This window comes from Schistocerca americana, chromosome 5 (genome assembly GCF_021461395.2).
Source record: "Schistocerca americana isolate TAMUIC-IGC-003095 chromosome 5, iqSchAmer2.1, whole genome shotgun sequence".
In the NCBI taxonomy this organism is placed as follows: Eukaryota; Metazoa; Arthropoda; class Insecta; order Orthoptera; family Acrididae; genus Schistocerca; species Schistocerca americana.
The window spans coordinates 100,403,975-100,419,733 of NC_060123.1; the positions used below are offsets into that span (position 1 = coordinate 100,403,975).

At 41.9% G+C, this 15,759-nt stretch overlaps 1 protein-coding gene across 1 annotated transcript in view; it reads left to right on the forward strand.

The window, feature by feature from the left end:
- LOC124616220 overlaps nt 1–13,320 on the forward strand; it is a 139,262-nt gene extending 125,942 nt beyond the window's left edge. The window contains exon 4 of the mRNA XM_047144522.1: nt 13,188–13,320. Within this exon, the coding sequence (XP_047000478.1) occupies nt 13,188–13,301 (114 nt within the window). The 3' untranslated portion in view covers nt 13,302–13,320. The remainder of the gene's footprint in view (nt 1–13,187) is intronic.
- The last annotated feature ends 2,439 nt before the right edge of the window (nt 13,321–15,759 follow it).

Genomic DNA, 15,759 nt, shown 5'->3' on the forward strand with positions numbered 1-15,759 from the left:
AAGCAGCAGCTAATACCCATGTTGTTTATCTAGGGACATGTCACTAGTCTTACATTATTATTTATAACATACCTTTTAATCAATAGGAATGATACATAGTTATTAACAACTCATTACAATGTCTCTAGAATGTTTATTAAAGTATAGTCGTTTATTAAAGTATAGATAGTGCTGTCATTCGACTCTTTTATTGCAGCTTAATTTTATTTGATAGGTGCTTGCATCTTGCGCTAGATTATTCACCAGTTCGTAAGTCTTATAACGCGACTGCCAATGCAACGCAGATTCTGCGCAGCATACGGCGATGCATTCGCAGTGTGCAAAAGGTTATAATATTGTGCTACAAAGATCTAGTTTTGTCAGGCCACAATTTTACTGCCAAGACTGTCAACAGATGCCTAGAGAACTTGAGCAGTTTCTTTACACTCTCTAATATACGCAGACAATCTTCCATGTGGACAAGAAACATTTCATAATAAGCCCATTGCTCATTTCCCCTCATACTATTCGAGAAAGTAATGGTCGATATGGATGATAAGATATCAGCTAGAGTTACGTATATCTGTTCCCACAAGGGCAACACGCAAGCATGTTGTGGCAGAAAGAAAAGTTATTTAAGAAACAAAGCCTCTAGTTTCACTACTGAAGACAGAACTGAATTGTCAGTTAGTGCTACTATGTGACTTGTGCATAGAATTTGTGTCTGCTGCATTATACACTCCGGTCGATCTGAGAGTCGTTAGGCGATCGGCATATGGGATACCTGGGCTGGTGATCGACGTTCTGTATACACCATGAGATAAGTACTATCCGGACATCTACTGCGCTATGATATTAATGTGGAGTAAGTCAGCCATCGCTCCATTCATTAATTAGCTCAAAGTTGCCACTACGGTTATTTTGCATGGGATGAAGAAGTACCAGTATCATGGAATGATTAACATTCTGCGACTATGCCTTGACATCAGCTGTTTACGACACAGGAAAATTAATATTGTACTGGGACTCGAACCTATATTTCGTGCTTATTGCAAGCAGTCGCTTTAAGCACCTTGGCTATGTGAGCATGTTTCCAGGACATGAAATGTATTCAGTTGAAAATAGGTTCAACCGTCAGCTGTATAATGTATTTCATTAATCGCTGTAGTTGCTGCAGTGACTGTTCCTTCAGACATGCATGCATGTCCAAAGGAACAATGCATGATACTTCTGATTAACACAGGCACTGGAATGTTGCAGTTACCCGCCGAGACTGGGCAAGTGACTTTCAATTAAAATATCTCCCCTGTTCATGAATATACGTATGAGTGTATGAGTGCAAGTTGTAGACACAAGCTTCATGACATGTGGAAGTTTGGGCTTGGCCATGAAACATGCTTGGATAGACTAATGGTAAGGTAATTGCTCACTATAAGCAAGAAATCTGGGTTCGTGTCCTGGTCCGCCAAAACTTTCCTTTTCGTCATCCCTTTATATAGTCGATGGTTGTCTATATTCACAGCTGTAAATCCATTTATTTAATTTTACGACTACTATAGTCGCTGAAGTGCCTGTTCCTTCACACCATAATACTTACCTGAAGGAACATTGTACTGTACTTTTGAACAACACAGGAACTACAATATTGTTTTTATATTCTGTGTGATGGGGAGGCTGTTCTCTTATGATGTTTCGTGATGTTGATCAACTGAGTAACTCACATTGAAAGGATAGGATGGGTTGGGGGGAAACAAAACAATTTTGAAGGAAATATTATTTTACTTATTTACACACACTGTCAGCTACAATAGTTAAAATACAGATACCATTTTTTTAGTATTGTGAAAATAATTGTTTTTTTGTGCCTTAAATTTGACCTGAATTTTGTCCAACGGCAAGTAGACAGAAATATTTACAGTATTCCAGCTGTAAATTCAGTTTTGTGGATCTAATAAAGTGGATCGTAGAGGATTTAGGCACTGTATGTATGCATAAAATTTATAAATTGTTTTAAATCTTTCAGATGTTCACTGTGCTTGTGCAGACAATTTATAAACTTATTGAATGACGCAATGACATAAGGGTATCACTGACCCAACCTATATTCCGCAGTATGTCCTGCACTTTCTGCACCTTATAAGTTCCTAATACTTGAATGACTTAAATGAATGGATGAGTCTCCAGATATTACCTCGAGTGCTGCTTTGCTGTATAAATCTATGACGGATACCTTCCTACCAGAGAAGCAGATGTTGATAGGTGTATGAGATGTTCCACATTCATGGATCACCTGATCATCGATGTACTCCATCTTGCCGCACAGGTAGCCCTACTGAAACCACATATACTGCACTTTAACACAGTGTTTAACACTCTAGATTTCTGTGAACACAGAACCGTCTCTATCTCCATCTATGCCTACATTTACAGGTTTAGATCCCATGTCTGTCAAATGATATGTCCTCGTAAACACTAAGCTGAGTATCAGCAGCTTATAGAAACTCGAATGGCTGCATCTCCTGACCCCACATTTGAGGTAGGCCTATAGTGGGATGTTATGCAGATACCAGAAATTTGAACGGCTGGTTTGATATTTCGGGTAACCAATCTGCATGCTGCAGTTGCTGCTACAGGTAGACAAGACAATGAAGCAGCGAAAAGTTGTATGTTGTGCTACAACAAACGTTTATCAGAGTGCATGTTGCACTGTTGAAAAAAAAATGAAATCATAAGTAGATGTGAAATTACACACATATGCATTGAGGGTGTGACGAGTGGATTCTACCTGTGGGCGGGTGGTGAGCGGTAGCCAGTCTCTCATAATGATTCATGATGTTGAACTTTCCACTACAGTGAACAGAACACTGGCGACGAGACTTTCACAATTAGTCTAGAGAGAGTGAGAGAAGATGGGGGGAGGGAGGGGAAGATACATTTAATTGTCCTCATTTCTACAGCCAACAGGAAGAATTTTCCTCTATTTTCAAGCCACACAAATCATCTAAAGATGTGGCGGAGGAGAAATTTGGCTGCGGCGATCCCTCCTACAAAGAGAACAATGCCCCTCCTGTTTCGTTTTTCCTCCCACTTGTAAGTCATCAAGTCGACATTTACACTTCCATAAGAAATCTGGAAAAAATGCAGGCTGGGGACACTTATCCAACCAACAGGAAGCTAGTTTTTTTAATTTTCCCGCCATTATTTTAATTTTTCGTTATTTTTTTCGTTTCCTGCTATTTTAAAGCAACTCAGCTGGTCGAAAGCAGTTGGGGCAGGGAGGAGTGGAGGAGGTGGGGAGGAGAGTGGGAAGGTTGGGGGATGAGGATGACCTAGAAATGCGTCACAGATGTGGCGCCAGCATATGATGATGTCACAATGTAGATCAGCCTGAAACTGGTACTGGTCCACAACTTAGGGATGATAAAACAAACCATTAACTTGCACCATGAGTATCGGATGAAATATGTCGTGCAACAGTAATGAAAAAGTTCCTATCACCAAAATCGAAGATGAATTCCTTGGGAGTTACAAACCGTACAAGACGTTTAACTAGGTATCCACTCTTAATAAACACATATAGAATCGTATTAGTGTAATGGGGTGATGAGAACTGATGGAATGTGATGTAGCCGAAAGCGTCTGTCGTGAGCTTATTGCGAAATTGACTATCATTTATGGATATCTGCAGAGAGTGCGGTAATATGTTTTATATAGGCACAGGAATAGAAACATCCAGAGGCTAAATTTGTCCAGTGGTTCCAGGTGGCATGAGCTGCAGGTCACACACTTTTCAGGAAGAATAGTTTGCTTTAAAGGAGTATGATTTTTATATGCCGACCAGGAATCAAGCAAAACAAGAAATTTTGTTCAGTTACTGTCCGAAAGTAGGGATTATACCATAGCTGTAGTTCTCTTAAGGCCACTTTCTCTCTCTTGCTTGCTGTGACGTAAGTATTCCTTACTGTTCTTGCAAGATCACGCACACGAGAAAAATCGTAGGGGACAGAGCGCCTAGAATTTCTCGCAGCGCAATAAATAACTTTCCAGCCAATTTACCATGCAGATTAACAGTCGGCATAACTGTATACAATACTGTTAAGGCATTGATGTTAGCTGATCTTGATACAACTCTCTTGCTGCCTCTAACTTCCAAGGTCTCTTTCATATGCTTTCCCCTTCAAATCACGATTGGTTGGAGTTGAAAAATTGGATAAGTTTATCACACCTATCGATTCCGCAGTTTCCTGTGCATCGTCAAGTCGACGCTTCGTTCGAAATTTTGTTACATTGTATTCCATTTCTGAAGCAGTGTTTCATGGTATACTTCCCTTGAAATCACTGTAATCTAGTGAGCAATCTGATATGCATAACTTAGTAGGTGATTATCATGCACATCCTGTAAATTATATCGAGTATCCTCGAAACTCGCGAACATCAGTTTTTGTAACAAGTGGGCCTTGTCCTTCATTGAATATGTTTAGTTTTTCGCACGCCCTACAAGGTCATATTGCTGCGAACTTACTCGGAATCTGTTTAGAACTTTTTGTTTTTCTATGCTGCGGATGATCTTCAAGGTATGTAATTATGTTTACTACTCGGTCCTTGTGTTTTACTGCGTTTCACTGGAAATGGGATTTGTGACTCCCTGCCCGATAAGTGTGATGAACTACATGGCTCGACACATGTTTCAATAATGCTTTCTCTAGTTAACCACGTATCGCTACCATTGTGCTCCTTACAGCCGTCTTTTTCTATTTTCATAGTAAATTTGATGCTAGCATGGATGGAATTCAAATGCTCATTTATCCATCCCATACGGCCATACCACGAATGTGTCGTCCACGTACCTCCAGAAGACCGTTAGTTTAAAACTTGTTGAGTCCAGTGCCCTGCCCTCGAAGTCTCCCTCTGGTAGCTAATTTATTCGTGGAAGACTTTGAGGACAATGCACTGGACTCAGCACGTTTTAAACCAACGGTCCTCTGGAGATACGTGGACGACACATTTGTGGTATGGCCGCATGGTATGGATGAATTACATCGATTTCTTGAGCATTTGAATTCCATCCATGCTAGCATTAAATTTACTGTGGAAACAGAGAAAGACGGCTGCCTCCTGTTTTTGGATGTTGTCGTTCGCCGCAAAATTGATGGCACATTAGGACATGCCGTATATCGGAAACCAACACACACAAGTCTATATCTTCATGCCAGTAGCCGCCATCACCCTTCACCGACCATAGGTGTCCTTAAGACCTTAGTGCATAGGGCGCACTGTGTATCCGATAAAGACAATTTGCAAGAAGAGCTCACATACCTCAAGAGCATTTTTAAATTGAATGGTTTTTCTCCGCAACAAATTCGTAGAGCGGGTATGGGATGGGAAAGGAGATAACAATTCCTTTGGATCTAGTGCGTTTTTGCCCTATGTGGGTGCTTTTTCCTCAGGCCGTATTCTTGAGAAACACTGTGCTAAGGTGATCTTCCGCACCCCCCCACCCCCTCCCCCACGACGATTGTAGCTTTACTAGGCTCTGTGAAGGACGATTTACAGCTTCGTAAAGCGGGTGTGTATCAGATTCCTTGCGGAAATTGTGAGAAGTCGTACACAGGTCAAACAACACGCACCGTTCATGCGAGATGTGTGGAGCATCGAAGATACACACGCTTATTACAACCTGACAAGTCAGCTGTGGCCGAACATTGTATTGACACAAGACATTCCATGAATTACAGTGATGCGAAGATTTTATCATCCACCTCTTCCTTTTGGGAATCTGTCTTCAAGGAAGCTATAGAGATTAGATTAGCTAATAATTTAATAAGTAGAGATAATGGTTTTAATTTGGACAAAACCTGGAATCAGGCTCTTGGGGTAATTAAACTGCAGAGAGGTCGTCATGGTGTCACCGCCGCCGATCATACATCGATAAGCGAATCGAATGTCTATACGCCTTCGCCACAGGCAGTGCATGTGTAAGCGTATTTCTTTGCCGCCGACGAGCATCTGTGACCTGGATGCGCAGTACCGCCGCGGTGGAGCATATAAGGCCGCGCTTAGCATCTTGTCGTCAGTCTTGTGACTCACTCTAAGGATGGCCGGACGATACGCGGCCGAAATATCGGCGGAGGAAATTTTATTTGCGCGGTTGCATGCCCGAAATTTAATGGAATATGTGGGGTGTCGAAAGCCATAAACATCATTGGCCTTTTGCGACCTCGCACTCACGGGGTTTCTTGTGAGACTAACAAGACAGCCCTCTGTACAGCAATCGTTCTTTTCCAAAGCTCCAACTCTCCCACGAAGCGTTCTCTTGCAGTCACTCTCTTTTTCTATGAATTACCTTCATTATTTTGTTCGTTGTCCACATCTCGGGTATGGCGTTTCAACTTAATGATTTGCATTAGGCTATTTTCGGCGCCAGTTTCTTCAGCTGCCAAATGAGTATATTGGTGTCGCATTTTCCATGTTTGGCTTCCATGTGCTCCTTCACTCCTATGTGGTCGGATTTAAATCGACTCCTTGCTTCATAGAGGAAGCTTTGCCGCACAAGTGCTACCCTGCCACATTCTCTAGGGGCAGGTGGTCCCTGTGTGGATAGTCTGGGGCGTAGAGACGCATGTCAAGCCAACTGCAGGCAGAATCTTGAGGGGCTGTTATTGGTGGCAACATACTGAACTTGACTGTTGGTCAAAGACAAGTCTGTTGTCCAACCGACGTAATACTTTATGGCAAGGAAACAGCGCCGGAAACAGATGACACAAAGCGATATTTACTCAGAGCGCTCTATAAGTTCTGCAGCCGCGCTGGGAAAACCAGTCGCCACTAACCCATTGATTGTCACTTGTCATAAGTTTAATAACCCTTCTCGGCTTTAATAAGAAGATCTATAAAACACTGCTTTAGCTTCCCTGCGGAGCTGAACTGGTGAATCCCACTGCCCACAAACAATTTCTACTTGTCACTGCTACTGCGCTGCATAGAGTGCTTTAATTTGGTGTAGGTGCACGACACCAAAGGCTGTTTCTTGTAGCTCCAGGATGCTTTTCGCTCACATGAACTGAAGTTGTGGACTGATCGTACATTGTGAGCATACCAGTGTGTGGAATCAAATGTCACGCAGCAAAGTTACATGTGCATTAAATCATTCACTCTTATATTTACCGCCACAGACATACATATTAATGTCACAGAAGTTCCATGCGAATGACATGATTCTGTGGGAATTAGCGAGAAATAGAAATGCCCTACAACAGAAGTTATATCAGTCTTTCAGATGAAAGATGGCATGATTGCGGGTAATGTACTGAAATGTTGGTCGAGACCAGACCAGTATGAACACGGACAATTTCAAACGGAGTGTTTGATGTTTCACGTAGAAGGGCGGACCTCCAACCTTGTAATGACTGTTGGTGTGAGTCGTGTGATGGATAGGCAATACTTGCTGTATCAGTGTATCTGACCATCTTCTGTTCCTCACGCACAGTACATGTCATTTCCGAAACCATACATCACAGGGTCTTCAAGTGCCAGCGTGTCAAGGATGCACTGTGGGTAGTACAATGCTTCCGCTGCTAGAGTGAACTATCTTCAAGGTCATTGTTGACCAGTGTGGAGTATAACACCAGACAGACAAGGCATTGCTGCCAAAACGAAGACTACTATCATCAAACAGAGTTCTTAATTTGAGGAAGAAATTTCTGAGAATGTGTATGGAGAGCACAACATTGTATATAAGTGAATCAAGCAGTGAGAGTAAACCGGAAAAGAAGAGAATCGAAGCGTTGGAGACGTGGTGCTGTAGAGGAATGTTGAAAATTAGGTGAACAGCTACGTTAAGAACTGAGATTTTCCGCATAATCGGCGAGGAGAGGGACATACAGAAAATACTGACAAGAAGAAGGGACAGGATGACATGACATGTGTTAAAATACTGAGGAATAATTTCCATAGAGTGGGGAGAGCTGTAGGAGGTAAAAACTAGGAAAAGACAAAGATTGGAAGATATCCAATAAATATTGAGGTCACAGGGTGCAAGTGCTACTATGAGATGAAGATTTTGAGACAGGAAGCGAAATAGTGGCATCAAACCCTTCAGAAGACTGATGAAAAAACCTATAGTGCAGCACATCATTCACCAATTCAGTGCCCATTAAGAACATCCTATCAGCAGCTATAACATTCAGAAGGACTTTCTCACTTGAGATACGTAAGTCACTGCTCAACATGCGTGTGTACACTCCCAGTTAAAAGCATTAGGCGGGGGGGGGGGGGGGGCAAGAACAGTACCACTGGACATTAGAAGTATGTAAAACAATCACCCAGACTGGAGAATTAAGGTACACGTTGTGGCAGATTGGGACACGAGAACGTCGATAATCACGCCCAGAGACGAGCTAGACTTCCCAGCACTAGCCCCATTCAAGTAGATGGAGGAGGCATCTCGTGAAGGGTATATTTACATCGGGTGAAATATAGTCCCTAGTGTGTCAAACACGAACACATTACCAATGAATAAAAAAACCCACGTATTGTACGATCATGTACATTCGCTTGCAGAATACACTTCACAATCTGTAACTCCAGCAAGACAATGCATCAGTGCAACGTTACAGAACTGCGTCCAAATGGTGTGTGGTCACTTCACGATGATGAAACCTTATCGCAGACCTGGCCAGCACATCTGGGACGCCCCTGGGTGAGATATATCAACTGCAGACACCCGCTGTCTCAAGTAACTGTGAGCGATGGACGAGCTGTCAGACAAGGTTGGTGCGCTATGTCTTTTAGAGGCTGCAGCTTCTGCACGCTGGGTTTATGTAGTATACTTCACACAATGGTATGTTATACCAAATGGCAGGTGTTAAGAGAAATCGGTTTCGTTGGTTCCTGCACTTCATGAATATACTGGCTGATTCAATCATAAATTAAAAAGCAATTCTCACATTGTTCTGTAAAAAAGAATATGAAGGCCGAAAGTATTTTTCCATTAAACAAGACTAGGAAAAGTTACATCTGTAAATATTTTTGGGAATTACAATAGACAGAACTGGACATCTAGCTTTTTACCCACAGCTTCACTTGCACACACAAATGTTACATCTGTTGTACACATCTGCTGCTCCCCCTTGTCTCTATCTCCCACTCCCACCTCTTTCCCTCTAACTCCTCCTCCAGCCCTCTGCCCATCTCCTGCTCCCTCCACTCTCTCTAGCCATCTTCTCCTCCCCCTTTCTCTTTCCATATCTTCCTCCACCCTGTGTCGATCCACCTCTTTCACCCCCACCTCTCTCTGTTCATCTCCACTTTCCTCAACTCTGTTCATTTCCTCTTTCACCTCTTTTCCCATCTCCTCTCCCTGTATCTATCCATCCACTCCACCCCCTACTCTCTCTTTCCATCTCCTCCATTCCCAATATCCCTCTACCTACTCCTTCTCCTCTTCTCCCTGTCCTCTTTCTCCCCCTCTGTCTCCTCCTCTTCCATCTCTTTGTCCATCTCCTCCTCCTGCTCTCCCCTCCTGCCCTTTGTGTGTTCATCTCCACCCAATGGGAGCTATATGATTCTTACCCCACAGTGCTTCTTTCCACACTACATTTTGTGTATCAACTTAGGTTGAAATCGAACCAGTGGTTTAGGAGACACAAACACATACACATACACATACACATACACACACACACACACACACACACACACACACACACACACACACAAACACACACATTTATGTATGTAAGCCCCAATGGAGACAAAATAAAGAGAACATTTGCTGTAAATTAGGCACTGTGTTATTTATTATGAAACAGCTTATACATTGTGCCCATAATTCCAAAATTTAGAAATATGGACATTTGCACCTACACTTGCAGACCAACAGATTGATTAATAATACAGTACTATGAAAAATGCAGATGATCATTCGATGACACATTAGGTAAAGATCAGCTGTGAATTACACTCTATACTAAAATGTAAACTTTCTGCCAAAGAATATGTGGAACAGTATCAGTGAGAGGACACTCCAAAAATACTACCTTAAGCAAAACAGTCATGGTCATACATTTGTGTGATAATATAATAACGATAATAACAAAAATTTCAGAAATTTTGTAAGTGTTATTTACTGCAAAAATAATTTTACAATGTAGAGAAGTGTGTATATAATGTAATATCTTTTATTACTTATTTGCAAGTCACCTCTGTGGGTGAGTGTCTGAAAATAATGTTAACATCTATATATGAACTGGTTCACTCACATGACAACATTAGCTATTATTTATGTATGTGCGCTACTGGATCACACAGATTCGTTTTCTTCATCTTCTACATGGCTCTCATTCTTTCTTCATGAGCTGTTTCTCTTTCTTCAGTCCACTTGGTTCCTCATTTATTTGGAAGCTCATTCTCTGGCTGCGCTACAAAACAGTTTACCATTTTATTGAACGTTTTCGTGTCTACTAAATCCACTGCATTACCAGTATTCCTATCATATATGTGAGAATGTACACCTGTGGCCCAGAATTGTATTCTAGTGAAACATGGACTTTTGGAAAACCGGATCAGAGGAGAATCGAAGTATTTGAGATGTGGGGCTACAGAAGAATGCTGGAAATCAGGTGGCCTGATAAGGTAAGGAATGAGGACGTTCTCTGAAAAATCGGCAAGGAAAGCACTATGTGGAAAACACTGAAAATAAGAAGGTAGATGATGGTAGGATATCTGTTAAGACATCAGGGAATAAATTCCGTGGTACTATATGGACCTGTAGAGAAAACAGAGATTGCAATACATTCAGAAAATAATTGATGACTTAGGTTGCAAGCGCTTCTCTGAGGTGAAGAGGTTGGCACAGGAATGGAATTAGTGGTGGATCACGTCAAATCAGTCAGAAGACTCATGACAGAAAAAGAAGCCAATTCCCTGTTTTAAATTGTAATATAAAGGCTTAATATTTAGACATTAGATTAAGTTTACTCTCCTTTATTACACACACACACACACACACACACACACACACACACACACAATATATATATATACACTCCTGGAAATGGAAAAAAGAACACATTGACACCGGTGTGTCAGACCCACCATACTTGCTCCGGACACTGCGAGAGGCCTGTACAAGCAATGATCACACGCACGGCACAGCGGACACACCAGGAACCGCGGTGTTGGCCGTCGAATGGCGCTAGCTGCGCAGCATTTGTGCACCGCCGCCGTCAGCGTCAGCCAGTTTGCCGTGGCATACGGAGCTCCATCGCAGTCTTTAACACTGGTAGCATGCCGCGACAGCGTGGACGTGAACCGTATGTGCAGTTGACGGACTTTGAGCGAGGGCGTATAGTGGGCATGCGGGAGGCCGGGTGGACGTACCGCCGAATTGCTCAACACGTGGGGCGTGAGGTCTCCACAGTACATCGATGTTGTCGCCAGTGGTCGGCGGAAGGTGCACGTGCCCGTCGACCTGGGACCGGACCGCAGCGACGCACGGATGCACGCCAAGACCGTAGGATCCTACGCAGTGCCGTAGGGGACCGCACCGCCACTTCCCAGCAAATTAGGGACACTGTTGCTCCTGGGGTATCGGCGAGGACCATTCGCAACCGTCTCCATGAAGCTGGGCTCCGGTCCCGCACACCGTTAGGCCGTCTTCCGCTCACGCCCCAACATCGTGCAGCCCGCCTCCAGTGGTGTCACGACAGGCGTGAATGGAGGGACGAATGGAGACGTGTCGTCTTCAGCGATGAGAGTCGCTTCTGCCTTGGTGCCAATGATGGTCGTATGCGTGTTTGGCGCCGTGCAGGTGAGCGCCACAATCAGGACTGCATACGACCGAGGCACACAGGGCCAACACCCGGCATCATGGTGTGGGGAGCGATCTCCTACACTGGCCGTACACCGCTGGTGATCGTCGAGGGGATACTGAATAGTGCACGGTACATCCAAACCGTCATCGAACCCATCGTTCTACCATTCCTAGACCAGCAAGGGAACTTGCTGTTCCAACAGGACAATGCACGTCCGCATGTATCCCGTGCCACCCAACGTGCTCTAGAAGGTGTAAGTCAACTACCCTGGCCAGCAAGATCTCCGGATCTGTCCCCCATTGAGCATGTTTGGAACTGGATGAAGCGTCGTCTCACGCGGTCTGCACGTCCAGCACGAACGCTGATCCAACTGAGGTGCCAGGTGGAAATGGCATGGCAAGCCGTTCCACAGGACTACATCCAGCATCTCTACGATCGTCTCCATGGGAGAATAGCAGCCTGCATTGCTGCGAAAGGTACTGTACTAGTGCCGACATTGTGCATGCTCTGTTGCCTGTGTCTATGTGCCTGTGGTTCTGTCAGTGTGATCATGTGATGTATCTGACCCCAGGAATGTGTCAATAAAGTTTCCCCTTCCTGGGACAATGAATTCACGGTGTTCTTATTTCAATTTCCAGGAGTATATATATATATATATATATATATATATATATATATGTATATATATATATATATATATATATATACAATGCGCATCATTTAGTCAAAAGGGGGGCAATTGCAGCTCATAATCAAGGGCTACAAAGGTGATGATTGGCCTGATTATATCAGTGAACGAACTGATGAATGTCTGTATTCTTGCCTGAACAAAAATGAATGGAGATGTAGAAAACTGAGCCCTCGCAAACTACAGTGTGATTCAAGCTATCAAGTAATCGAATAATGATATTTATACTTTGATGTTTCCGCATTCTGAAAGTAAAGCATTATTTGAGTTGAAGTTGGCTGGCCACTATGACCAAGCAGTTCTAGGAGCTTCAGTAATAATTGGAAACAGTACTGTTCACATGAAGCACCCACATTTTAATTATCTAAGAAATTCAAACCTGATACGAAACTGAGAATATGGAGATTTTTCTCTGTCATGGACTACCCAAAAATGAATAATGGGAAACACAAACTATCTTACAGGTCCTCAAACAATGCTGAGACGACATTGCAAACCATTTCCCATTTGCATCTTGACAGGTGAAAGAGACTGTAAGCAAATTGGGTTATCTAACAATATCTGAACAGAAATGACCTAATCTAGAAGTCAGTAAAAGTAGAAAGTGTTTAAAAGGGGAAAGACAACCAGTTAGAAAGTGCATTGATTTTCTGTTCATGGTGTTCACTATACGTTTTTGTAATAATGTGGATTTCTTTCATTTGCAGGTAGCTGAGGTGGTGAGCTCCTATATGGTTGTACTGTTACAGGAGCAGTATGAACCGACTAAGAGTCCAACACAGCAGGCAGTTACGAAAGAAATACAACATTCTGTCGACTAGCTCCACGGCCTACCCACTATTGAGAGAAACAGTTACTGTTACTTTTCTGTTCTTTAGCCATCGACGATTACAGAGCTTTGTGAGACTGCCTAGTTCATTGTTCCCACTGAGTGTGAATAAAGAAGGCAATTCATATTTGATTCTGATTGTGTGATTTTCTCAGATACACTGTGGTGCCTTGGCATTGCCATTATATGTGAAGAATTGTTGGAGACATTCCACAGAAGAGGATTTGACAGAAGGTAAAATGATGTAGGCGATTGGACATAGAACGTGACAATACACAGATATCAGAAAATTTAACTAAAAAATAAGCCATTTCAAAAGCAGTTCAACATTTTTAGCTCATTTATTAATATCCTCAGTACTCAGTCCATTTCAGCTTGTTGATTTTTTTTTACTCTGTGTCAAAATTGTCTTGCAGTATTTATAGTGACATGAACATAAGTAATGGAAATGAAAAGTGTTTTGGAATGAAAAACAGTCCAGTAGTTATCACTGAGATTGTGTTCATCACATAAAGGATATTTAATTACTAAACTTCCAATCCAATTGGAACTGATGTCAATTATTCACATCACTTATAACCTCCCAACAGATAAAGTTCCGAAACCTCCCAACAGTAAAACTATAATTATATGATTCACACTCAGCGTAACCTCCCAATAAATGAATTCTGTAACCTTCCAATAATTCAATGTGACTAATGTCTCAATAAAATTGTTGCTCACTTATAACCTTTCAATAATTAACTGACTGTGAATATAAACTGGTAAATTGTCAGCAGTTCTGCATCATGGCCCTGCAGGGTCATACTGAATACATTAAAAATTCTTCCCTCAATAAGGTCGTCGGATAACGCATATATATCTGCTCCTATAACAAATTTTTCTGGCACAGCCCAGTGCAATGCTGGCCGATAGATTTGTCATGTATAAAAAGAACAACTGATTTTTCTTTACAATAATTGGGATGACCATGGATTGCAGAGATTAGTAAATTCTCTAAATTGAGATGAATGATTGTCAAAAGTTAATTTTTATAGGAAAGATTATTATTAAGACATTTCTTTTTAAAAACATTTACATGGGACTTGATATAACAATACTACACATGCGCGAGGCTGCTTTTACCTTATAATACAATGCTCAGGCTCCGCCATCGCTCCCCAGGACTGGCCCAGCCAACTCGATACACCAGACTCCTCGCTACTACTTACTGCTACTGCTACAGAGTTCCTACTGCTGACAACATTGCTCTCTGGTCTGAGATTCTCTTATAGCTTACATATCGCAGCCAGCGTGTGAGCAATCCATCGAAATTACATCTGCTTGAGTGTGCTAGCAATAAATTCCTTAGTCATAGACCTCTTACATATAACCCTCCACTGGAGGGGGGGGAGGGCGCAAAAATTTGGCACTGATGGTGAGTCAATTGGACTTGCCATGAGCAACAAATTTTTCTGTAATCTATTTAGTTTACTAAGCCTACAGTCAGAGAGTATACACACACACACACACACACACACACACACACACACACACACACACATACATATATATATATATATATATATATATATATATATATATATATAATATTACTGATGAATAATATAAGAACAGAACATATTAAGAAATGAAATATAGTGCACACGCACTGAGTGCAGAACATATTAAGAAATGGCAAAGTGTATATGCAACGAGTACAAAATATATTAACATATGACACTAAGTCCACGCACACTGTATAAGTCTTAAGCATATTTAGGAGAACTGATCATATTAACAAATGAAATGAAGTGCACATGCACTGTAAAAGTCTTTGGCATTTGACAAGAATTTAAATATATTGAGAAATGAAATAAAGTGGACATGCACTGAATAAGTCTTTACCATTATACTTGAATTTAAACAAATTGAGAAATGAAATAAGTGCACACGCACCGTAAAAGTCTTTATCATTTTTACAAGAACTAGGAAAGGATGGGAAGGATAGCATCATGGTTGTACCACAGTAGGTTGCACGTAGCTGCACTGAAAGTCCATATCTTTCTACAGAAGCACAACACCAAGTGAGACAATCTGAAGTTCTCTTCCCTGAAGTATTTATCAGTGTAGCCAAGACACTGAAATGTTGTTTTAATATTGTATGTTATCATTTTGGTAGTACATTAGGTACACCAAACAGTAGCACCATAATAACATTTCCATCGTTGAAGGCAGCGGACAGCTTGATACGTCAACACCACATTCTTGTACAATCCATACTCTTACATCAACGTAGAATTAGTGCAAAAACCAAATATAGTGCTCCATGATCATGAGGATGAACAGGACATACGGATAATGCAGTAATTGCCAGTAAGTAGGTCAGAAGGTGAGGGACATTAAGTTTTATGTTAGTCATCATTCAGACTTACACTAGTGTATCAACCAATTTGAATAATTATTGGCAC